Consider the following 26270-nt stretch of genomic DNA (forward strand, 5'->3'; position numbering starts at 1 on the left):
ATATATATATATATATATATATATATATATATATATATATATATATATATATATATATATATATATATATATAATGTGTGTGTGTCTATATACACACACACACACATATATATATATACATATATATGCGTGTGTGTGTTGTGTATTATGTGGGAAAGGTTTTCACTTCTTATAAACTGTCTGTCTGTACTGCGTGCTTTCACTTCCGTAGGAACAAGTTGCTCGATAATTAACTGTGTTGGAGCTTCACTTATCGTGCTCAGATGTCGGCTGTCTTCCAGATTTTCACAAGTTTTCCTTTTATATATTTTGGTTAAATGAAAATTGTTTCCCCTTAAATACATTTATGTAGTCTTTAAACTGTATAACTTTTCCACCTTTCAATGAGTAGTAGTGACCAAGTCTTTATCTTAAAAGGTACATTGTAAAATTCTTGGACTTAGAATTTCCCTTACTATGGGCATTCAGAAATTTTATATAAATTCACAAGTCACTTCGAGCTTTCACTGTCACCTCTCTACGCATCTCGCACACTTCCTGTCCTGGTGCCTTTTTCTAACTGACTCAGTCTCTCCTTCCAGAGTCTTCGTATATATGGGTATTCATTCGACGCCGAAATCTGGTTTAATTTTCCCAAGTTTCTTCCAGATGAGCTTCCCTTTTCCATTAATGTTTCACTTTTAATTATCTATACAATGCGTTCAACGTTTGTTATCGAGTTGATGTTATGGTGTGCGAGAGGTCACTGGGAGAGGTCAAGATCTAAATTAGCTCATCTGCCCAATGCTGTATGTGATAAACAACTTTGATTCAAATGCCGACGACGAAACTCGTCAAACTCGGCATCTGTATGCTCTGTCTTTATCAGTGATTTTCTGATGCCCTCGTGATATTAAGATATTTAGTTTATTCAATTATAGACTCGATTCCATTATATATATATATATATATATATATATATATATATATATATATATATATATATATATATATATACAGTATATAGTCCAGTATATGTATATGTATATATATATATATATATATATATATATATATATATATATATATATATATATATATATATATGGCAGTGTGTCAGTTCAAAATCTTTGTTAACATTTGCTTCAGGAATTATTCAGATACGTGGTTTAAATCACGCTGGTTAATAATAATAAAAAAAAATGGGACCATGAGTCCTATACCGGAAGCGCTTGACCCCCTGCCTAAATGTTGACGAGGAGGAACAAATGAAATTTTGATATAAAGAGACATAAATTATATATTGCAGTCGGTAATCCACAAAAGTAGCTACAGTTAATTTTGTAATAAACGAGTGACAACATATTAGCAATCCATTACGAAATTATTATAAAAAAAAAGTTGCATATAGGTGAATATTTAATCAGACCTAACCCTTTCCCCAAACTATTGAAGTCCTGACTACGTCATCGTTAGCAAATGCTCTATTAAGCTTAACTCTGTCGGTGTTTATTCGCGAAATCTTCTTCAACTGAATAAAAAGAACTTAATCAGCCGACCATATAATGATAACCTTCAGTTTCCCAACACACACACACACACACACACACACACACATATATATATATATATATATATATATATATATATATATATATAGATAGATAGATAGATAGATAGATAGATCGGTAGATAGATATTATATACGGTTTCTAACTCACAAATGTACTCAGAAATAATGTTTTTTCTTGTATTTACGTTCGTATGAATGAGATGGTGTGCGTGTTTGTGTGTGCGCGCGCGCGTGTGTGCGTGTTTATGTATGGATAACGTACGCAGAGAGAAAAAACATGAAGGGAAAATGTGTATATTACCGAATAGTGATTTCATTCCTTTCAAAAGCTAAATAATTTACTTCTTGTTCCTCTTACTAAACCCCGTCATTTGTATTTCATATTCTCATCATTCCCAGTCTGTGGAGTCCCGTAGAAATGGGGGGGGCGGGTAATGCCGTCATTGCACTTCACGCGGTGCACTGTAGTCTACTTGAGTTTCTTTGAAGCGTCCTTTCGGCTCCAAGCTGCAACCCTTTTCATTCCTTTTACTGTACCCCCTTTCACATTCTCTTTGTTCTGTCTTCCTTCCCACCCTTCCTAACAGTTGTTTCACAGTGCAACCGCGAGGTTTTCCTCCTGTTACACCTTCAAGACCTTTTTTCCTCTCAATTTCATTTTAGCGCTGGAATGGCATCATAGGTCCCAGCGCTTGGCCTTTGGCCTAAATTCTATATTCCATTCCACTCCATTCCATTCTATTCTATTCCATTCCTTTCCAGTCTGTGGAGAGCCGTTCCAGAGATCGGCAGGAAGCTGCTTCTGGGCTCACAAGGGCCCCTCCCTTTCGTGGGGCGACGCCCGGGAGTTCTGTCAACAAGAGGGAGGCGATTTGGCGACTCCAGAGGATACCCTTCGGGTGGTGGAGTTCCTTAGTGAGGAACTCGGCTCAGGTTAGTAATGAAATACCAAATTTCCTATTAAATTTTTTATTACCTTTTTTTTTCTAGGTACAGTTTCTCGGGTTACATGAATGTCTAGAATAAGTTCCTTTGTCTAAAATACATGTGGAATAACTTTTTGAATAAATATAATTCCTTGAATTGTATTTTGTATTAAGTTTCTGGTGGGATAACTTCATTTTTCATAAGTGTAATTTCTTGAATTGTATTATGTACTAAATTACGCAGTGAATAACTTCTTTTTTATCAGTGTAATTTCTTGAATTGTATTATGTATTCAATTACTTATGGAATCATTTTTTTTTTATCGATACAATTCCCGGAACCGCCCTTCTATCATTTAGTGGATTACTTATAAAGAAAAAAGCTTCTCTCTCAAGATGCTTTCGTAAGTCATTTTTAACATGAATTTGATTACGTGCGGAATAACTTTGTTTCTTTTCATGGATGACATTTTTTAATTGGAAGATTTTCGTCCCAGTAAAGTAGATTAGTAGAAAGAGCATTTGAGATAAGCTAGTTTTGTTGCTATTATTAATTGTTCGATGATAGTACGAGCACAGACTTCCCCTGGGATATCAACAACTAACAATGAGAGGCCTTGATAGGGTCAGGGGAAAGCATGATTGATGCATCGGAAAGGTCAGAGAAAGGTCAACTTTTTTTTTTTTTTTTTTTTTTTTTTTTTTTTTTTTTTTTTTTTTTTTTTTTTTACAAAGGAGAGATTTGGAAAGGAGGATCTCGTTGTTTCATGGAGGAGTGAATATTGGGATTTTTGCCCCTGATATCAACATTCGTGAACTGAGCAGACGTATCGCGTAGGTTGCTATTGAATGGAGTAGGGGGTTCGTGCCGTCAGTGTACCTCGCGCGGTGCACTATATGCATTACTTAAGGTTCTTTGCAGCGTCCCTTCGTCCCCTAGCTGCAACCTCTTTCATTCCTTTTGCTGTACCTCCTTTCATATTCTCTTTATTCCATGTTACTTTCTGCACTCTCCTAACAATCGTTCCATAATGCAACTGCGATGTTACGCTCCTGTTACACTGCTAAAACCTTTTACTCTCAATTTCCCTTTCAGCCCTGAATCACCTCATAGATCCTATCTCTTGGACTTTGGCCTGAATTTTATATCCGATTCCATTCCAGCTTCTGGAAGAAGTTGGTCCGTCTACCGTGAAGGTAAATTATCACCAGATCACAAAAACAAAGGTCGGAATTATCTGTTGTTTGTTTGGTAACTTCAGTAACAAATACCGGGACTCCTTTCAGCATCTACCTACCCTCCCCCACCCCGCTGTATTGCCAACATTGTGTGTCTTTTTAACTCTTTAGTGTAAGTTTTATTCTTTGCCCGTACTCTTCAATTTTAGGACCCTATATTTATTTATGAGATGGAACTACTGTGCATTCAGGGCCGTGTCGATAAAATCTTACCAAAGGATCGGATATGGATCGTAATTTGGAAATAGCTATTCGAAGCCACAGCCTAATTGACAGAAATATGCAGTGATGTCTAGTGTGGATAATTAAGGCACTTATCAGAGTAAATCAAAGAAATTAAAAGGGAAACTTAGCTAAATTTAGTAAGCACCCAAACAGAGGCTAGTTGTAACGTAACTATGACATCAGAAGTAATAGCAGGGTTCCCAGTAGTATGATAATGATCCTAGAAACACAAATATTTGACCTTCTTGTCCAAGAAGCAATACCTTGAGTAGGATTTGCGGTAATTATCGAAATTTTATTTTCTCTGTTTCCATCGAAAGTTCTTCACTTACTGTCTGCTCAAAGCGCAAGACCCAGATTCACACAAGGTTAAACAAACAGCAGCATAAACTTTTACATAATTTTATATTACAATATTTGTTTTTTTCATTTCATATTTCCTTCAGTTTGAATAAAGTTCAGTATAATCAGTGGATTGGTGGATTATAAGCGCTTGGGCTATGAGGTAGGAGCATCATTCAGCACTACAATTTAGTTACGATTAAATGAAATACGCATATAATAAACGATGTAAATGACTGAAAATTGAAAGAATCAGTAACTTCAAATCCATAAAAAATAAATAAATAGATAAAACCGGAAATACATCAACTCACTGATAACCACGCAACAACACTACAACAAACATTAGTGTCAGTTTCAAGTAAATGAATCAAGCGTATAGAAACAACAAAACTGACACAGAGGCACACAAATAAAATAGTGAAGGGTGAGTAGTGTGCTATCCCAAGCACTCTGGATTTATTATGGGATTGATCATGCATTAAGGAAGTTAAGGTTAGAACACTTGCGTTGTGTTACATTCATTTAGCAGGACTAGGAAGGCAGGTACACGTAAACCGGAACTTTTGAGGAGACAATATGAAGCAACAGAAACCCCAGGGTAACAATGGTTTTCACACACAGTGTCACTGTCAGACTTGGTGCTTATTTCAAGTGAAAGGAAACGTGAATTGCACCATGGAACTGTATTACATAATTAACATTCTCATTTGATGCCCATTCCCTTACTGTAGTCTACTTACAGACATGACTCATCGAAAAGAGAAAGAGAGAGAGAGAGAGAGTGTGTAGGGTAGGTGTTTGAGTGCGTAAAACAATGTAAGAATTCCATATACTACTACTGTTACTACTACTACTACAAGCATCTGAGTCTTCATTCATAAAGTATATGGGCGGGGTGTCTAGTAAAGCACGTCATACTGCAGTATCAATGAGTGGGACGGCCCTCAGTAATGACGTTTTACTAGCCTCTATCTACGAGCCTACTACATTTAGCTAAGTTTCCCTTTAAATTTCTTTGATTTACTCTGATAAGTGCCTTAATTATCCACATTAGACATCACTGCATATTTTTGCCAATTAGGCTGTGGCTTCAAATAGCTACTCCCAAAATACGATCCACATCCGATGCTCTGGTAAGATTTTATCGACGAAAATCAATTAGACACGGCCCTGAAATGCACAGTAGTAGTTACCAAAGGGGTGACTCGTTGTGTCCAACAGGATGGTGGAACATTGTTTGTGTGTCTTTTCATCCCTTAAGAGTAAGTATTATGTCTTCTTTGCCGTCATCACTCTTCAGTTTTAAGACCCTTCATTTAAAAGATCGAAAGATAACGTACCAATGAGGTGACTCTCTGTACCCAACAGGATGGTGGTACGTGTGGTTTGGAGGAAAGCAGAACGCTAGGGAAGAATGGAAATGGCTGGAATCTGATGCAAGTATGGACGCTGGTGATTCCCTCTGGGAAAGTGTTGAAGAAACAGAGGTCGATCCAGAGCGTAAGCGCTGTGCGGCCTTTAGAAGCGACTCTGGATACAAGATCTCAAAGCAGGACTGCGGGGATACCAACTGGTTCATATGCGAAAAGAAGATCTAAAAATGAGTGGGGTATCGAATGCCATTGAATGCCATCGGAAGGGGATCTCGAGAAGTGGAATCAGATAGGAAAAAGGAGGCTCTTGATTTGAGGAGTTTCGAATCTTACGGGAACCAATCCTGTCTTGGACAAGAAAGGACTGTGACGCCTGGCATGACAGCGCACTTATTGTTATTCTAATAAATTTTGTAGATTATTATGGCTATTAAAAAGTTATTATCCTAATATTTTTTGTAGGTGATTATGACCATTAAACGTCTTACTTCTCCCTGGTTTAAATTGAATTTGCTAATCGCAAAACACTTCCAGATTATTTATTTTGTGTTCCAGTTTAATTTTCAGCGCTGACCTGTGTAATTTCAACAATGTCAAACATGCAGATAATTGATGCAGCATCTGTACCATTATTTCCGATAAATACAGACATGGTATATCTCGTTTTTATTCTCTCTTACCAAGAGAAACCACGCAGCACAGTGTATTTTCCTGTGCAAAAACAGAACTTGAGTTTTACCTTCCAAGATAAACTATTTTGACTGGTTTATAAGGATTGTGTTAAGTTTGCTACTGGCTACCTGTGATTTAGATGTTAGTCTTTACTGTTTTGCCATTAGGGATAAACTATCTCGACTGGTTTATATTATTATTATTATTATTATTATTATTATTATTATTATTATTATTATTATTATTATTATTCAGTAGATAAGGATTTTATGATAAGCTTGCCATTGACCAAAGGGCTTATAGTGGTTAATTAAGATTGTGGTAGTAAGTTGGGCATTGACAAAGGTTAAGTAAAAAGTTTTCCTATAGGTCATTTAGGAGATGAAAGTGTTGAATGACCGATGTGAACACAAATAAGGCGTGGAGTTGTCTATAAGATATTTTTAACAACTTTTGTATGAAAGACTGAAGATAATTCATCCAAGGTAAACATTTTAGAATTTTAAAGCATATGAGAGTTAGGGGAAACTACTCTTAAGGGGATAATCTCTTATCCTTTGGTTTTGAATTATAACAAGCGAAAACAAGTCTGTTCCATTGTCATATATATATATATATATATATATATATATATATATATATATATATATATATATATATATATATATATATATATATATATATATCATATACATATATACACATTATATATGTAAGTATATATATGCGTCTGTAATGTCATATATATACTGTATTATGCTTCATAGCAGAGCATGCGAATCTAAAATATAAATTATATCCCAGGATACGTAAAGTAATATTTTTCAACAGTCGTTACGAAAATAATTCTGCAATAGCTGTGTGACATATGAACTCTTGTCTACATAACGCTTCCTCTTGTAGAGCACCACAAGTAGGCCTACAATATCGTCTTAAATATTCATGAAGAACACCATATCCTACCCAGTTGCGGCTCCGTCCTTGTACTTAAGAGTACCAAAGAGAGCCTTGTAGGCAATTCTGAGTGATTAAATAATTTCGAGTAGTTAACTTAATTAGCTCCATAACTGGTAGGTCATGCGATTTTTATCCACTTAATATGGGAACGGTTTAATTCTATGGGAGGATGCTCTCTCATGAAGATAAGCTCTCTCTCTCTCTCTCTCTCTCTCTCTCTCTCTCTCTCTCTCTCTCTCTCTCTCTCTCTCTCTCTCTCTCTCTACATATATATATATATATATATATATATATATATATATATATATATATATATATATATATATATATATATATATATATATATATATATATATATATATATATATATATATATATATATATATATATATATATATATATATATATATATATATATATATATATATATATATGTATATATATATAATAATATATATATATATGTATATGTACAGAATATATACAGGATATGGTGTTGTTCATGAATATTTAAGAGGATATTGTAGGCCTAGAAGAGGAAGCGTTATTTAGACAAGAGTTCATATGTCACACAGCTATTGCAGAATTATTTTCGTAACGATTGTTGAAAAATATTACTTTACATATCCAGGGATAATAATTTATATTTTAGATTCGCATGCTCTGCTATGAAGCATAGCGACATTACACGCACATTCTCACGCACACACACACGTGTATATATATATATATATATATATATATATATATATATATATATATATATATATATATATATATATCTTCTTCGTTTCTTCTTCGTTTTAACGTGCTTTTTCCCATTTTTATATGGGGTAAGCACGGTGCCTTCTCTTGAAGGACTTTGATTTGGCGTTGGGGTAGGCCGTAGCCTCGATCGGCGGCCCTGCCTGACATCGCTTAGACCCCGGTAGTGAATGTGTACATGTATCATACCAAATCCCCAGCTCCCCTTCTCCCAGCAGCGAAGAGAACTGAGCGGTTAGGTCGACAGTTCGAGACGTGTGAGGTGTCTGTTATGTTTTTAGATGTTGGAGTGGCTTTGTTTATGTGTGTATTAGTCTGTAACACCCATTTGCTTTCAGCAAACCTATCCGTTGATTACATACATAATCCCGGGGTGTCTACACTGATAGCAAAGTGTCCGCTTCTCTGACCGGTCGGCTGCAGATTTGAACCCGCGCCACAGACCTCTATGAAGTCCTAGGCTGCTGCTCTACCGACCAAGCCATCGAGGCTCTCTATATATACAGTATATATATATATATATATATATATATATATATATATATATATATATATTATTAGACACTTGCCTCACCAGCAAGATGTCCCGGATTTGATTACCTAGCAAGGGGAAACAATCTGACCAGCTTCTATTAAATCTCACTGTGCCTATTGACATAACCGAGGATTATGTAACTGGTAACTACTCGACTGTGGGGCGAGTATCAATAAAATTGAGATGGAACCTCACTCGGTTTTGCGGTGTAACTCAGATGTTAATGCTATCGACATTATTATTTATCATTATTGTTAGTAATATTATTATTCCCTGTAGGAGGGTTAGTGCCGTTAGTGCACCTCATGCTGTGCGCTGTAGTCATTGCTGAAGGTTCTTTGCAGCGTCCCTTCGGGCCCCAGCTGCAACCCCTTTCATTCCTTTTACTATGCCTCCGTTCCTATTCTCAATCTTACTTTCCACCCTGTCCTAACAATTGTTTCATAGTGCAACTGCGATGTTTTCCTCCTGTTGCACCTTTAAAAAATTTTTCTCTCAATTTCCCAATCATCGCTGAATGACCTCATAGGTCCCAGCGCTTGGTCTTTGGCTTAAATCTTATATTCCAATTCCCTCTCGTCAAAAATAACCTGAAAGTTTTTGAAATGACCTGTTTATGTTCATTTCGACGAAACGCATTTGGCAACGAACGGAAAAAAACGTAAAAGTTCATTATAACTCTCTTTTGTTCCTGGCCTGAAGCATATTTTATTCCGACTGCCTGTACCGTAGTTTGCTGAACCCAACCTATCCTAACCTAATCTAGCATAACCTTGGCCTAGCCGAAAAATTAATGAAGAAAATATTTAATTACCAAAATCAAACACTGCACAAAGTTACTGTATACTTAACAAGGTCCACAACATATGTAGGCGAGGATGGAAATAGCGAAATGTTTCGTCTTCCTTATATGTAAAGACTAGCACTACAGAACTCGGGTTTACGTGAAGAATTGTTTATGCATGTCAGAGTTCCCTGCGTCTTTCTTTCAGTCAGTCCGTAGATGCGTTTTATTTATTTATTCTTTTCTATCCGTTTCCTTCGGTTTCTTCCAATTTACTATCCATTTCAGGGACCGCGAGTCATCGTTTTTCTCAAATATCTTTCAAACTAATTATTTGATCGAAGTGGTACTTTGACACAGTGTACAAGACACCTCCCGCTAATTTTTGGTAATACAGTGGATTGTCACATGGTGTTAAATAAGGCGTTTACTCTTGACTTTTAAAGGCAAAGTCGCATGAGTCAGCAGGGCTATTTCTACGCAAACGAACGTCCGCTATTCCCCAGACAGGAAAGTCGGGGTGGAGATGGGGAGGCCAGGAAAGGGATGAGGAGGCGAAGGGAGAGGGAGGGACGGAATTAGGATAAACGACGTTTGGATGCATAGTTTGGCAACGCTTGGCAACAGCATGTAAATCAAGAGTAAACGCCTTAACTAACACCGTTTGACAATGCACTGTATTACCAAAAATTAGCGGGAGGTGTCTTGTTCACTGTGTCAAAGTGCCATTTCGATCAAATAATTAGTTTGAGTGATATTTGAGAAAAACGATGACTCACGGTCCCTGCAATGGATAGTAGTTGCCTAACTTCTTTAACGTTACTTTTAACACTGAATTTTACTAGTACAATATGTTATCATTCACCTTTTCATTATCAATCACACCATTAATTTATATATTTCAGCTTCATCGCTGCGCTGAATAATCCTGAGGGGTTCCGGCGCTTGGTCTTCAAGGCCTAAATTTCATGATCAATTAATCTTTAACGTTACCTGTCTCCAAAACTTCCAGGCGAAACTAGATAGAACTTAAAAATGTGAGTCATAGTATTTGTAATAATGTTTCCCTATTCAGCAACAACTTGCCATGAAACCTGATTAGGCGAGCTCCCAAAAAGAGTGTCTCCCAGAAGCTGGGGAGTACCGTTGCTAAGGCCTTGTAATAGGCTGATTTATTTAGCTCTCATTAACATATTTGGAAAAGACTAATAATTCAGTACGTATTTGTGTACATGAACATAGTTCCAATTGTGAAAAAAATTCCCGTATTTTAGTGATTCATTTAATAGTTTCCATTTTTTCAGAAACTTTTAACGATTGTTGCTGTCTTTGATTACAAACAAGTTTCGCTGTAGTGTCCAAGGTCGATCAAGGGCGTTAATATTGACGTTACAAAACCCACGAAAGATTCATATTCACCGTAAATAAATCATCCCTTTTTTTGGCAAAGTGCCTAATATGCCATTTTTATTCAGTTTTTTTTGAGGCATCTGCATCGACGGTGATTTTATCATTGACTTCTTGTTTCAGCAAAGCACACCATCCAGGATGTATGAAGAGAGAGACACACTTGCAACTTAGCTGAAACAGGAAGTCAATGATAAAATCACCGTCGATGCAGATAAAAAACTAAAAAATAAAAAATACACATTCGACAATTTTCCCAAAAATGGACGAAATGGCCTCTTCAGTTTTTTTTTTTTAATTCCCTTGGGAGAGAAATAAAATAACCGGGGACCTGTTGTGAAAGATTTAAAGATTACGAAGTGGCTGAATATAATACAATCGCATGTAATGTAATGGTACACTGCATCTCTGCCATACGATCTTTACAAAGGCGGGAAATGTCATTGAGCAAAATAATTGAATTAAGGAATTTATACACACACATATATATATATGTGTGTATATATATATATATATATATATATATATATATATATATATGTGTGTGTGTGTGTGTGTGTATCTGTTTGATTTTGAATCACGAAAAAAAAAAAACTTTATTAATATACGAACAAAGTTATATATATTTATATAATATATATATATATATATATTTATATGTGTATACATAATATATACATGTGTATGTATATAATACACACCTATATACACGTGTATGTATGATTATAATCTCATATACAGTGATTTATATATATATATATATATATATATATAGTATATATATATATATATATATATATATATATATATATATATATATATATATATATATATATATATATTTCATATTCCCCTACACACTATCTTAAATATGAAGATATAAACTGGTCAGATTTACACTCAGTGTTTCATTTTCCCCTGATATAATATAAGATTATGTATATATATATATATATATATATATATATATATATATACTGTATTTATATATACAGTATATATATACATATATGTACTCTGTATATATGTATATATACAGTATATATATACTGTATATATATATATATATATATATATATATATATATATATATATATATATATATATATATATATATATATATAATATTATATATATATATAATTCTTTCTGTTCGTTGCTAAGTGCGTTTCGTCAGAATGAACATACAGATCATTTAAAAAACCTACAGGTTATTTTTGACACGAGGGGAGTTCTCTTAACGCTTGTTAGGTAGGATCTAACGAGATAAGAGCTCCGTTTTTGTTATTTCTCAATGTTTTTAAACGACATGAATATGAATTATATATATATCATGATATATATATACATAAATATATATATGTATTAGGCAAATAGTGAATGAGAAAAAGTTACAGAAAAGCGGTATTTGTACCAGAAGTTCATAGGTCAGCCGTTACGTCACTCCAGTTAACAATTTCTCTTTAATCTTCTTAATCGCTGGTTGGAGGAAGATTTTATCTATAATATCTGAATCCCAGGCACCTCTTGAAAGACTCATGGTAATTCTTTGTTTAATCAAAGCTGATTCCACCATCTGGCTTTTGAACCGACAATTGCTGCTATAAATTATACGAGAAATATTCCAGTTTATTCTGTGGTTATGGTTGTTTATGTGGTTAAAAATAGCTGAGCTCTGTTGTCCGTACCTAACTGGACGTTTATGCTGTATTAATCTCTTGGGGAGTGATTTGCTTGTAAAGCAGATATGAGACTGGTCACAGTCGAGGCAAGGGATATCGTAAACTCCTGTGTCTTTGGGGACTGGATTTTGTTGGACGTTAATCAGGGATTTGGGTAGGTAAAAGCAAAAGGGTTAGAATTCCCAAGTGTCTGTGTTAACGTCTTAATCCTGTCTAGTGTGGGATTTTTATTTTATTGTTGGACGTCTCTCTGGTCTTTTTTTTTTTTTTTGCAGTGGGGGGACGGTAGAAAATGGTGTTTGCTTTGTGGATCGATTTCTCAATTAAATGGTCTGGGTACTTTAAAGATGACAGCTGCTTACGGATTAGTTCAATTTCCTTTTCCAGGAGATCCGGGGAGCAAATCCGTAAGGCTCTCAAGAATAAATTGCTGGCTACGCAAATCTTGATAGAGAGAAAGTTGGTTTTCTGTATATAGTAAATTTGTATTCCGTCGTGTCTCTAATTATTAAAACGTCAAGAAAAGGAATTTTGTTTTCTGTTTCCCATTCCTTTTCTAGACGTTTTAATAATTAGAGAGGAAGTGACCAAGAGTTTGTGAATGAAAATTTTTTGTACGGGGAATTGATAACATTGACAAAGAAGTTGACTAACAACCTTATCTCATAGGAGGAGATCAGATGAAGGGATGGTACCTCAACAGAAAGCAGGACCTGGTTGATGGAGTATTTTGAGGATTTGTTAAGTACGTAAGATAGAAGGGAAGCAGAGACGGATGATAGAAGTGAACGCTGAGGACATAGAGGAGGCAGTTTAGCGGTTGAAGAATGAGATGATACCAAGGTCTGGTGGGATTACAAGTGAGATACTGTTTCAAGTGGCTGACAAGTGTTTATGGATATGCCTTAATGAGGTTAAGATTCTGAATATATGGACGAAGGAAGTAAGTATTATTATTATTATTTATTATTATTATTATTATTATTATTATTATTATTATTATTATTAATTATTCACGAAGTGAACCCTATTCATATGGAACAGGCCTGAAATTCAAGCTTCCAGAGAATATGGTGTTCATTTGAATAAAGTTACAGAAGATACTGGGAAATACAGAAAGAAGAGATTAGTTATTAGAATACAAAGGTACATTAACAAGTAAATAAATGCAAATGTAAATAGATTATTAAAAGAGCTAGTAGAATTGTTCAAGGTGTAAACGCGACAGAGGCGACTGTAAGAATGAGATGACTTAATATACCAAGGCATATATAGGCCTACACAAAATTTATGACAGATATGATGGAGGTAATGTGGAGGGTGTTGAGTATGTATGGTGTAAAAGATATATGACGAGACCAAATAGAAGTTATTCATGATGGAAGTGAAGCATGTGTTATCATTTTTCTTGAGGGAAGTGACTGGTTTGGTAACAAAATGATAATGAGCAATCTCCATGGACTCGTGGTCAGGTCGGCAACGTGAACTCGTGCTGATGCTTGGAATATGGCTTCGAATCCTGCTACCAAGCATCAGAATTTACTTCATATTTCTTGCATATGGATCCAAGGCTTTGTAGTGACCAATGTATCCAAAAAGTGCGAAGAATTCGAGAAGTTAATAAGGCATTGTGGCTATTACAACTACATACGGATCTGGTAAAAAATTACCAGTAGAATCTTTATATATATATATAATATATATATATATATATATATATATATATATATATATATATATATATATATATATATATATATATATATATATGTGTGTGTGTGTGTACACACACACATATATATATACATATATAAGATTCTACTGGTTATTTTTGTACCAGATCCGTATGTAATTGCAATAGCCACAGTGCCTTATCAACTTCTAGGATTCTTCACACTTTTTGTATACGCTGGTCACTACAAAGCCTTGGATCCATATGCAAGAAATATGAAGTAAATTCTGATGCCTGGTAGCAGGATTCAACTTATATATATATATATATATATATATATATATATATATATATATATATATATATATATATATATATATATATATATATATATATATATGTGTGTGTGTGTGTGTGTGTGTGTGTGTGTGTATGTATATATATGTATATGTATATATATATATATATATATATATATATATATATATATATATATATATATATATATATATATATAAACAAATGCAGATCAACATAATATAAGCTACAAAGTTCAAGATAACTTTCAGTTCATTTACCCGTCTGAACAAACTTCGAACACCTTAAAGGCTGCTAGACATCATGAGTTAGAGTAGAGAGGGAGAGAGAGAACCCCCTCAGCCCCCAAGTAGGTCCTTGCAGCTGGCTTGCATATCGGGTCTCTCAGAGTCTGCGCTATAGCGGCTATTTGGACGTCAGCGATGGCACGAACAAGAACCCTCTTCGCGCTCCTGTGCCTGACTTCGGCGGCTCTGTCCTCCGAAGTCCTCTCTCCCTTCGAAGGAGCTCAGGATGACATCGTGCAGTCGCTGAATCGCTTGCACGAGACCCTTCTGAATCAGCCGCCTTGTGAGGACCGTCTGGACAAGATGTGGAAGAAACTGGTAGAACATTCGACGATCACTGGCGAGAAAATGAAGGAGCTTCTTGGACTCATGGACGATCTCGGCCCGGTGTTGGCTACGGAAAGGGGAGGTTTGTGCGCTCTCGCTGTTTTGTATTACTACCCTAAAACAGTTCTCCTTGTACTTTACTTACATTTTTATTTATTAATTTATCTTTTTTCTTTTTTAATAACTGATCTCTTCTTTCTGTTTCCTGTTAACTTCTGTTACTTCTTTTAAATGATCACCATTTTCTTTGGAAGCTTTAATTTCAAGTCAGCGTCCTTGTTGGCTTGTTCCATATAAGGTTCATCTTCTGAATAATAATAATAATAATTCTGTTGATCAAACCGTTTTCATTTATTTTTTGGAGCGAATGCAGAGTAAGTGATCAGCGCTACTGTAGGCCTAGTAGGTATTGCTGTAGTAAGTATTTCAGATTTTCCTTAACCTAACCTAACCTCAAATGCCGTGCTCTAACCTGGCCGGGCCTAAACTTCCAACCAACCTCCCAAGTAAGTCGTGATCCCTCTCTGCATTATACCCCATTTTTTTCCACTAGAAGAAAAATCCTAGAGAAAATTCATATCGATTTTTGTGTTTGTTGTTGCAACGAAAAATGTGATTGTTTTCAAGCGATTTTTTTGGTTTGCCTTTGGTTGCTCTCAGGAACACATTTATGTGAAAATACCTCTAAAAGTGCCCTGAAAGAATCTTGATATTTACTGTACGTTATTCTTGAAAATAATGTTTGATATTATCTTTCAGTTTATGCCAAAGAAATGAGCCAGACGAATTTGTTTAAATTCAAGGCTAAAATTAAAAGAAGAACATGGCAATCAATATCCTTTCTCCAAAGCATAGAAAACCAACCTCCACGGGGATGTAGTGTCGTCGGTGCACCTCACGTGGTGCACTGTAGTCGTTACTTAAGGTTGTTTGCAGTGCCCCACATTTTTTAGCCTTTTGCTTTACTTCCATTCCCATTTCCTTTCTTGAATCTTGCTGTTCAACCTCTCTAACCATTACTTCTTGGTGTAGCTGTGGGGTTTTATCCCAGTTCTACCATGAAATCCTTATACTTCGTCTCCTTTGCTTTCTGGATCTCTTTTTCTTGCTGTCCAACCACACCAACACCCTCTTTTCACTGTCTTGAGCACTGGCTGGCTGAAAGTGCCTTAGTGCTTGACTCTGCGGACTAATTTTCGCAAACAAGAGAGATAAGAACAAAATAAAGAGTAACCAGCTAAGCAATCGCTCGAAACAACTTTCAGCACCTGATGTTCTTTCTCAGGGGAGTGCATAGAAAAGTTCAAGAAGTCCGGAAGTCACTGTCTGTTTACCTACACGGAAGCCAAATGGCCTTGGTGGAGTTCCAGGTTCTTGTGCTGGATGCTGCGAGCAGAGATGGTCAATCCTGAGGATCTCCCGGAGATAAGACAGTTCCTTCCAGCAGGTAGGTCTGCTCATTTGACAGTTGGCGTTTCCAGCTAAAGGTGTGTTTGGAAACGAAAGTGTGTGTTTGTATGTGAGTGTGTGTGTTGTGTGTGTGTGTGTGTATCATATGCATGGATGTTGTATAAGTATTATGTGTATGACTTTAGACCTTAACACGTTGAATTATCGATTTATAATGTTAAATTTCCTACTCTGAATGACATCACGCTATGAAGAAGAAAAGAAATTTCGATTATTTAATCGTGGAATATTAACAAACAAGGTGTTATTTTTCCTGTCAAACACCATGGGATTCATTAAATGTTTCTCTTGGTATTTGGGTGAAATCATTCACAAAGTTATGGATTGATTGGTTGATTATCAAATTTAGGTCTTGAAGACCAAGCGCCGGAACCCATCAGGATTATTCATCGCCATAATGAAGGTGAAATATATAAATTAATGATATGACTGATAATGAATAGGTGAATGATGACATACTAGTAAAATTCAGTGTTAAAATATGAACGTAAAAAATGATGAATGTTATTAGATAACACCAACAAAAGATAAATATCTATTAAACTTTTATATTTTAAATATTATATATAATTAGTATATAGCGTAAAATAAATGACTAAAATTACACTAAGATCATGTCTCATTAAAATAACCAGATTCTTTCAGATAACCTTATATCATTTAAAATTTCTAAAATAGTCTTCCCAGTCAGTAAGTACTTTGCCCTAAGGCGATTAAATTTAGGACAGCGCACCGACAAGAGAAAACTTGTGAGACCTAACAGAAGCTGTCTTAATGGTCAGGATCACATAGCTTCAGTTACAAAGTATAACGCAAGAAGTGCATACAATTTAGTTGTGAGAAGGACAATGTGTCTGGTATAGTTTGTTTACAATATACAATTTGAATTTCAAATTAGTGACCCCCGTGGGCTTGTTGCGTATGAATAGTGATCATCTTACAGAAAATAATAACACAAGTAAAAGTGTAGATATTGATGTGACTTAGACGACGTAGGACTACATGATGGCTTGCTACAAAAAAAAAATTATAAATAAATAATTGAATAAATACAAGCGTAAGCCAGAATAAAATGTTACTTGTATATACCGAGAAAAGTAGCATAAGTGTGTATGTACTGTTTGAACTATTGAACTGAGTCATAGATAACCCTTTCATATTTCATAATTATCAAATCACTGCTTTTTTTTCATTCTGGAAACCAGTTAGTAGTTGGTAGACGCACATTTGGTCTATCTTTGTTTTTATCTTTGTCTTATGTGGTTTGTGAAGAATAACTTTTATCAAACGCTGCAATTGATTTCCTTGTTTATTTCAAATCGGAAAACCACAAGTACTGGATTGGGGTCGCAATATAGACGCTTCCATTCGGTTTCCAATCTGGAAGTTGCTGGAATCCCTTCAGTCGACCCATCTTTATTTTTATCCTTGTCTTATTTGGTTCATAAAGTGTAACTGTTTTATACACAATCTAATTTGTTAAATTTTTTTTATCCAGAATAAAAAAAAAAAACACAAGTCCAGTATTGGAAGTCGCAATGTAGAGGATTCCAAGCGGTTTCCAGTTGGGAAGTCGCTGGAAACCCTTCAGTCACCCACAATCGGTCCATCTTTGTTTTTACCTTGATCTTATTTGGCTCATAGAACATAATTGTTTTCAGAACAATCTAATTTATTCCTTTCTCTAATTCGAAATCAGAAAACCACAAGTACGGGACTGAGGGTCACTTCCGTGCGGCTCCCAATCTGGAAGTCGCTGGAAACCACAATCGGTCCACCTTGGTTTTTATCTTTATTTTATTAAAATTACTTTCTAAACAATCTGATTTATTCCTTTTTTTTTCATTGCGTCCAGAAAACCACAAGTTCTGGATTGGGGGTCGCAACGCAGACGAATCGCTGAGGTTTCCAGTCTGGAAGTCCGTCTACGGCAAGAGAATCTGGAGCGACGAGGCCAACTTCACCTCTATACCTCAAGACTCGCCGAAAGCGAACTGTCTGGCTGTCGACGGCAACAACGAGTACCGTTTGCAAGCGCTCGATTGCGAAGACAAGATCATGACTGTGTGCCAACAGAGATACAAGGACTGAGATCTTCCCATCGTCGGAAACGTGTTGTCAACATCTTGTCTCCTAAATATGAAATAAAAAGAATTGAAGTTTTGTGAATGGGATGTTGTGCGCAATCCTCCTAAAATGAAATGACGATAAAGGAAAGGAAAGAGAAAATATTGTATTCTAAGCTTTAGATGTCAACCATTGTCTATATTCTTGTGAATGTTTTGACCCTTTCGTGAATAACGCATCTCTAAGGTTATACAGACCTTGAGATTATAGTTATTTTGCTTGCTCATTGCATGACCCTACTCTGGATGTGCAATAGGAACTCGTACACATACATATATACTGTAGATATATATTATATATATATATATATATATATATATATATATATATATATATATATATATATATATATATGTATATATATATATATATATATATATATATATATATATATATATTTAATATATATATACATATATATATGTATATATATATATATATATATATATATATATATACATATATATATGTATATATATATGTATATACATATATATATGTATATATATTATATATATATATATATATATATATATATATATATATATATATATATATATATATATATATATATATGTCCAAATATATATATATATATATATATATATGTATATATATATATTCTATATATATATATATATATATATATATATATATATAACTGTTTGTGTGTCTATATATTGTGTATATATATATATATATATATATATATATATATATATATATATATATATATATATATATATATATATATAATCAGAACAAATATATCCTTAGAAGACAAGCTGCAGCTACCATCGAGTTCGTTTCCCGATTCATAATCGCATCCTCAAGAACATCAAACGAATTTCTTCATATTTCTCGCACTTGGATCTTAAGGCTCTTTAGTGACAAATATGTCCAAATAAGCGTAAAGAATTTGAGAAAGTTAATAGGGCATTGTAGCTATTACAATTACATGTATCTGCTAAAAAGTGACCAGTAGATTCTACACACACACACACACACACACACACATATATATATATATATATATATATATATATATATATATATATATATATATATATATATATATATATATATATATATATATATATATATATATCTATATATATTTTGTGTCTATATTATTTTATGTATATAGTATATAGTATATATATATATATATATATATACTGTATTTATATATATATGTATATATTATATATATATGTGTGTGTGTGTGTGTGTGTCTTTGCACATATGTAAGTGTGTGTGTCTGCCTGCTGCATTGTATATATACATACTTGATACATGAGATAATGCGTACCAACATTACTAGTGTGCTCGCGAATATGTAGACATGAACTGAAAACCAAACCACTTTACACTTTATAATTAATGTCATGTCATATATGCTTACTTCAATAGCCACTTATTTTCCCACCATTCTTTCAAAGCAAAAGACGACGAAATAGCTTCAGTGACACCAGTCCTCTATTGCCGTTTTATTTATTGAACAGAACTTTGAAAAGTACATAGAAGAATGGTTAATTATCTTAAACTGAATTGAATTGAACTGAATATAGAAATTAGGCCAAAGGCCAAGCACTGGGACCTACGAGGTCATTCAGCGCTGAAACGGGAATCGGCAGTAAAAGGTTTGAAAGGTGTAACAGGAGGAAAACCTCGCAGTTGTACTATGAATCAATTGTTAGGAGAAGGTGGAAAGTAAGGTGGAAGAAAGAGAATATGAAAGGAGGTACAGTAAAAGGAATGAAAGGCGTTGCAGCTAGGGGCCGAAGGCACGCTGCAAAGAACCATAAGTAATGCCTACAGTGCACCGCATTAGGTGCACTGATGGCACTACCCACTACGTGGGAATTATCATAAAGCCAAGTTTATGAGTCTCACAGATAGTGTTTCTAATATTTTATTCTTTTTAAGTTGCACCTAGGCGCAATATTGGTAACCTGCTTAGCCATTCAAAGTTGTACCCAGGAATAATATTTTCAACATTTTAACTTTTCAAGTTGCAACCAGGTGAAATATTGACATTTCAAGTTGCACCTAGGTGTAATATTTGCATTTTAAGTTGTAAATAGGTGAAATATTGCCATTTAAAGTTGGACCTAGCTGTAATATTGGCATTTAAAGTTGCACGTAGATGTAATATTGACATTTAAAATAGCACCTAGGTGTAATATTAGCATTTAAAGTTGCGCCTAGGTGCAACTTTGCTTAAGGGACTTTACCATCCAGAGTTGCACTTAGGTGCAACATTACTAAACGACATTTTGATATCTCAAATAGAACCTACGTACAATATTGCAAATGGGCTTTTTCCATTTAAAGTTGTACCTACTGTAGGTGCAATGTTGGTACATGCTATTGTGCTTTGTAAGTTGCACCTAGGTGCAACATTGCTAAAGGGATTTTGACATTTAAAGTTCATTCTGTGCGCAATATTTCTATAGGGATTTTACCATTTAAAACTGTACCTAAGTGCAATATCGGTAACGTGTGCTGGCCTTTACAAGTTGTACTTAGGTGAAATACTGGAGAACAAACATTTCAGTGACACCTTTCAAGTAATATAAAGAAATATATTTTTTTCTTGAATACTTGTGGGTAAAGTACACCCAATGTCATATTTGGCTCTAAATCTAACAGATTCAATGGAAGTTTCCATTTTTGAGAGAAAATTGGTTGCAAGAAGTGTTCGCTCCGAATATCTAATATAGATAAAGATCATTTTTATGGGGAGGAGGGCGACTGCTTCAGAAAGTATGGTTGAAAGAATATAAGAACAAACTTAAGTAAAGATAAGATATTTCCACTTCCATTGCACAACGCCATAATATCGAAATACTTCAAGGAAATTGCACATTACGCTCAAAATCCTTTCAAGATCCAGATCCCTTTGAGGGGAGGAAGGGGGGGCGGGGTTAGTGCCATCACTGAAACTCATGTGGTGCGCTGTAGGCATTACTTAAGGTTCTCTGCAGCGTCCCTTAGAACCCTAGCTGCAACTCCTTTCGTTCCTTTTACCGTACCTCCTTTCATATTCTCTTTCTTCCATCTTACTTTCCACCCTCTCCTGACAATTGGTTCATAGTGCAACTGCGAGGTTCTCCTCCTGTTACGCCTTTCAAACTTTCACTGTCAATTTTCATTTCAGCGCTAAATGACCTCATTGGTCCCAGTGCTTGGCCTTTGACCTCAATTCTATATATTCAATTGAAAATGAACAAAGATAAAAAACAAAACGAGTACAAGAGTATTAAGCCTCATTAAAACTGAGGCAATTATTTCATTACACTTTCATGAGAAGAATAATTAACTATAATATGGGACTAGAGATGTTGACGGATGTAGAGTCCCTTTTCAATTGGGATTCATGGCCTCTACCATCCTAGCTGGCAGAATTCTTAATTTATTCTTTGACTTTTTTGCCAGAATTCTTTTCGTGTGTGTGTGTGTGTGTGTAGATTTCTTTGCATAATCCTCTTGGTAACAGTGGCAGTTATAGTAATGCAGAGGTCAAGTTAATCTCCTTTGTTAATTCAGCAAATGAGGACCTTTTACATAACAGGTCAACCCCGCAGGGGGGATAGTGCCGTCAGTGCACCTCACGTGGTGCACTGTAGACATTACTTAAGGGTATTTGCAGCGTCCCTTCGACCCCTAGCTGCAACCTCTTTCATTCCTTTTATTGTACCTCCTTTCAAATATTCTTTCTTCCATCTGACTTTCCACCACCTCTAACAATTGTTTTATAGTGCAACTGCGAGGTTTTCCTCCTGTTACACCTTTCAAACCTTCTCACTTTCAATTTCCCTTCCAGCGGTGAATGACCACATAAGTCCCAGCGCTTAGCCTTTGGCAAAAAAAAAAAAATTATATTCTGTTCTCCATAAAAGGTCAAGTCTTATTGACTTATTCAGTAACGGGCGTTAGGCCTTGAGAATGTCGTTCTAGCATTCTTTCGAGACAGAATGTCGTATGATGAATTTATTTAACACATAATCTGACGAATCATTTATATGATTGAAATTTTATCTGAATTCCTAGAGGCTAAAAATAAGTATGTGAGATATTTCTACTTTGTCTCTGAATATTTCGATGTTTGTCTATTTCATTTTTTTTCCAATTGCCTTTTTCCGAAGAGTGGCTGGAGAGAGAGAGAGAGATTGATTTTGATTTCATTTCTCAATGAATCTTGTTAAATTGATATATTTTATTCTCAGTGACTGTTCTACGAGGATTGTATATCTCAATCGGAAACATTTTATACTTTTATAAATTTTACTTGAGTAAAAATACTGAAGAACAAAAGTTAATGTCCAAGAAATCACATTTAAAGGCGCGCTAACAGTTGACCCCGTATCAGTAAAAATGACAACAGGAAAAAAGAATATTTGTAATTACAGTCAGATCTTTCACTTGTTAAAAAAATAGATCGGCATTATTATAGTTCTCGTCAAACTCGCCATGTTTTCTAAGCAGTTCCCAAAGTTACTGTTTTTTAGAAGTAGCAGAAACTTCTTCTCTCTCTCTCTCTCTCTCTCTCTCTCTCTCTCTCTCTCTCTCTCTCTCTCTCTCTCAGTTTAATCACCAGACAGTGGTTTTAGTAGTGCCATGACGAAGTAGCAGAAACTTCTCTCTCTCTCTCTCTCTCTCTCTCTCTCTCTCTCTCTCTCTCTCTCTCTCTCTCAGTTTAATCACCAGACAGTGGTTTTAGTAGTGCCATGACGAAGTAGCAGAAACTTCCTCTCTCTCTCTCTCTCTCTCTCTCTCTCTCTCTCTCTCTCTCTCTCTCTCTCTCTCTCTCTCTCTCTCTCTCAGTTTAATCACCATAAGGTGGTTTTAAGAGTGGCATGACAAATTAATAAGTATAAGCAAGGATGCCTAGTACAAATTTAAGGCCAAGGGGAAAGTTATTATAGAAATGCTGAATTAGTTATATAATATACAAGATAATACATTAACAACATACATACAAACACATATATACATACATTTGTGTATATATAGTCAAAATTTATGGAGAAGAAATGTTCGTGAATAATATAACAACTCAACTTATCAAAGAGGAAAGAAGATATTGAAATTTTGAAAAGAGAATATTACAGGGAGTTCATAAGGCATAAAAGGACAAGGAAATGTTAGTGGTACAGTGACACAGAAATACTGCTGAAAGTACTGAGAGAGTGAGAGAGAGAGAGAGAGAGGCTAGGGGGAAGTAGATATCTAGATTAAAATTTCGGAAAAAATTTATCATTGTAATGATAAGAATATACATAAAATTTATATGTATGTAATTCTTTAAGGCAGGTCGGTAGAGAGAGAGAGAGAATAAATAAAAATCTCGTAAAAAAGGAAAATACATAAAAATGGTATCTGTTCCTAAGGTGGACCGATAGGCAGAGAAAGAGAGGTCATTAGACAGGCAAATAGATAGATGCTACATTAAGACAGGAAGACAAATAGATAGATAGATAAAAATGTAAATATACATACAGATAGATAAGCGCTAAAACTAATTATCAAAAGAACAGAAAAAAAATCAATATTTACCAAGTCCCAGAGAACCCGCCAAAGATGAGCCGTGACGTCACGAGTGTAAACAAAACCATTGTCATCCGCAAGACTCTGACGAAAGCAATAATTGGTAATTGCGTGATGCGGAATCGTCTTCTTGCTCCTTGCCTGCAATCACGCACTGCCGACCACATTTTTGCTTTTCCACGGGTAATAAGCGTTGCTAGAGAGGGGCCGGGGGTTTGTCCTGATGGGAGGGGGAATTGCCCTGGGGAGGGGAGAAACTGGCCCGGGGGAGGAGAGGGAAAATTGCCCGAGGAGGGAAGGGAGGGAGAAATTGTCCCGGGGGGAGTTGAGGGACAGGGGAGAAATTCCCCTTGGGGAGGAGAGGGAAGGATGGAGAAATAGCCTCGGATAGGAGAGGGAGGTGAGGAATTGCCCAGGGGGAGAGGAGGGAAGGAGAATTGCCCAGGGGTAGAGGAGGGAAGGGGAATTGCCCAGGGGTAGAGAAGGGAAGGGGAATTGCCCAGGGGTAGAGGAAGGAAGGGGAATTGCCCAGGGGTAGAGGAGGGAAGGGGAATTGCCCAGGGGGAGGGGAGAAATAGCCCTGGGGGAATGGGACGAGAGGGCGGAATTGCCCCGGTGAGGGAGGGAGGGAGAAATTGCCATTGGGGAGGGGAGGAATTGCACTACGGGGGGAGGGGGAGGAATTGCCCTGGGAAAGGGGAGGGGACAGGGGCAATTGCCTGGATTGAGGAGAGGGAAGGGGAGGGACTGCCTCTGGGGAGGGGGGAATTGCCCAGGGGAGGAGAGGGGGCAGGCTCCAAGGTACAAACACGCGCACACACACCGCAGTTATTATGCAATGAGCATTGCTCTCTAACAGTTAACCCTCCCCCCCAACTTTTGCAATACCTCTCCTGGGGAAAGTCTCCCCCCACCCCACCCCTGGAAAGTCCCCACCTCCTCCCCACGCAAACAACCTCGACATGTAATAGCTTGTTTTGTCTGCTTTTCAAAACTCAATAGTTCACAAATTTGATTCTTTTCTTCTCTGATATTATTATTATTATTATTATTATTATTATTATTATTATTATTATTATATTTTCCTTCTTCACGTGGCTTCCACTGATCGAACATTATATCAGCTTTTGTATTTTATATCGATCTCACTTATACCAAAACAAAACAACCAAATTTTTTTCGCATAGTAATAAGAAGTGAAAAAGAAAAAAAAGAAAACGTAAAAAAAGAAAAACGTTTCATGTATTTCACTAATTATGAGAAAAAGTCTCCGCTTTCCTAAGTAACATCACGTGACCGCCACAACGATGCGTTAACTTAAACCACAAATATTTCCCCTCGTGAAAAAAGGGTAATCCCCATTTGTAAATGCATGATGGACCCAGAAGCACTGGAGAGAGAGAGAGAGAGAAAGAGGGAGAGCATGTTTACATGCAATGCATCTTTTCTCTTTCTTTCCTTGGGCTTGCTATGCTGTCCTGTACTCCTCAAGTGGTATAAGACTGTGCTTAATTTTATCTTATTTTTGGTAAATCATAATCTTTATTTGCTTTATATATATATATATATATATATATATATATATATATATATATATATATATATATTATATATGTGTGTGTGTATGTTAAGTTAATGTATACCTTAGTTTAACCAGACCACTGAGCTGATTAACAGCTCTCCTAGGGCTGGCCCGAAGGGTTAGACTTATTTTACGTGGTTAAGAACCAATTGGTTACCTAGCAACAGGACCTACAGCTTATTGTGGAATCCGAACCGCATTATAAAAAGAAATGAATTCCCATCACCAGAAATAAATTCCTCTAATTCTTCATCGGCCAGCCGGAGACTCGAATTCGGGCCTAGCAGAGTGCTAGCCAAGAACTCTACCGATTCGTCCAACGAGGAACTATGTGTGTGTGTGTTTGTAGTGTATAGTATTTAAAATCCTTTTTATAGTTAATTTACAGTCTACAATACCTAACCACGTTTATTAAAATGTAGTTAAGAGGTACTGCATGCAGGATGCCTTGTGTAGTGCCCTGTTATGTGTT

At 35.6% G+C, this 26270-nt stretch overlaps 2 protein-coding genes across 3 annotated transcripts in view; both read left to right on the plus strand.

Annotated features, from left to right (window-relative positions):
* LOC136854934 (uncharacterized) overlaps positions 1-6084 on the plus strand; it is a 6954-nt gene extending 870 nt beyond the window's left edge. Inside the window, exons 2-4 of one of the 2 annotated variants that reach the window (XR_010857835.1) lie at positions 2315-2485; positions 3575-3675; positions 5656-5779. Coding sequence is in view for 1 of the 2 variants with exons in the window: in XM_067131476.1 (XP_066987577.1) it covers positions 2315-2485; positions 5656-5885 (401 nt within the window). In the remaining variant the exon portion in view is untranslated. Of the gene's footprint in view, positions 1-2314; positions 2486-3574; positions 3676-5655 lie in introns of both variants that reach the window. The other variant, XM_067131476.1, reaches the window with a different exon arrangement.
* Positions 6085-14721: 8637 nt separating this feature from the next.
* LOC136828397 (uncharacterized) lies at positions 14722-18699 on the plus strand. The gene is made up of 3 exons (XM_067086425.1): positions 14722-15148; positions 16352-16513; positions 18392-18699. Exons 1-3 carry the CDS (start codon positions 14875-14877, stop codon positions 18625-18627), a joined length of 672 nt encoding a protein of 223 aa, XP_066942526.1. The 5' UTR covers positions 14722-14874; the 3' UTR covers positions 18628-18699.
* Positions 18700-26270: the final 7571 nt, after the last annotated feature.

The sequence above is a fragment of the Macrobrachium rosenbergii genome, chromosome 3, assembly GCF_040412425.1.
Source record: "Macrobrachium rosenbergii isolate ZJJX-2024 chromosome 3, ASM4041242v1, whole genome shotgun sequence".
In the NCBI taxonomy this organism is placed as follows: domain Eukaryota; kingdom Metazoa; phylum Arthropoda; class Malacostraca; order Decapoda; family Palaemonidae; genus Macrobrachium; species Macrobrachium rosenbergii.

Coding starts and splice junctions, on each gene's coding strand:
- LOC136828397 (XM_067086425.1), top strand. CDS start 14,875: ATGGCACGAACAAGAACCCTCTTCGCGCTCCTGTGCCTGACTTCGGCG. Junction 15,149..16,351: donor GTTGGCTACGGAAAGGGGAG/GTTTGTGCGCTC, acceptor GTTCTTTCTCAG/GGGAGTGCATAGAAAAGTTC. Junction 16,514..18,391: donor AAGACAGTTCCTTCCAGCAG/GTAGGTCTGCTC, acceptor CATTGCGTCCAG/AAAACCACAAGTTCTGGATT.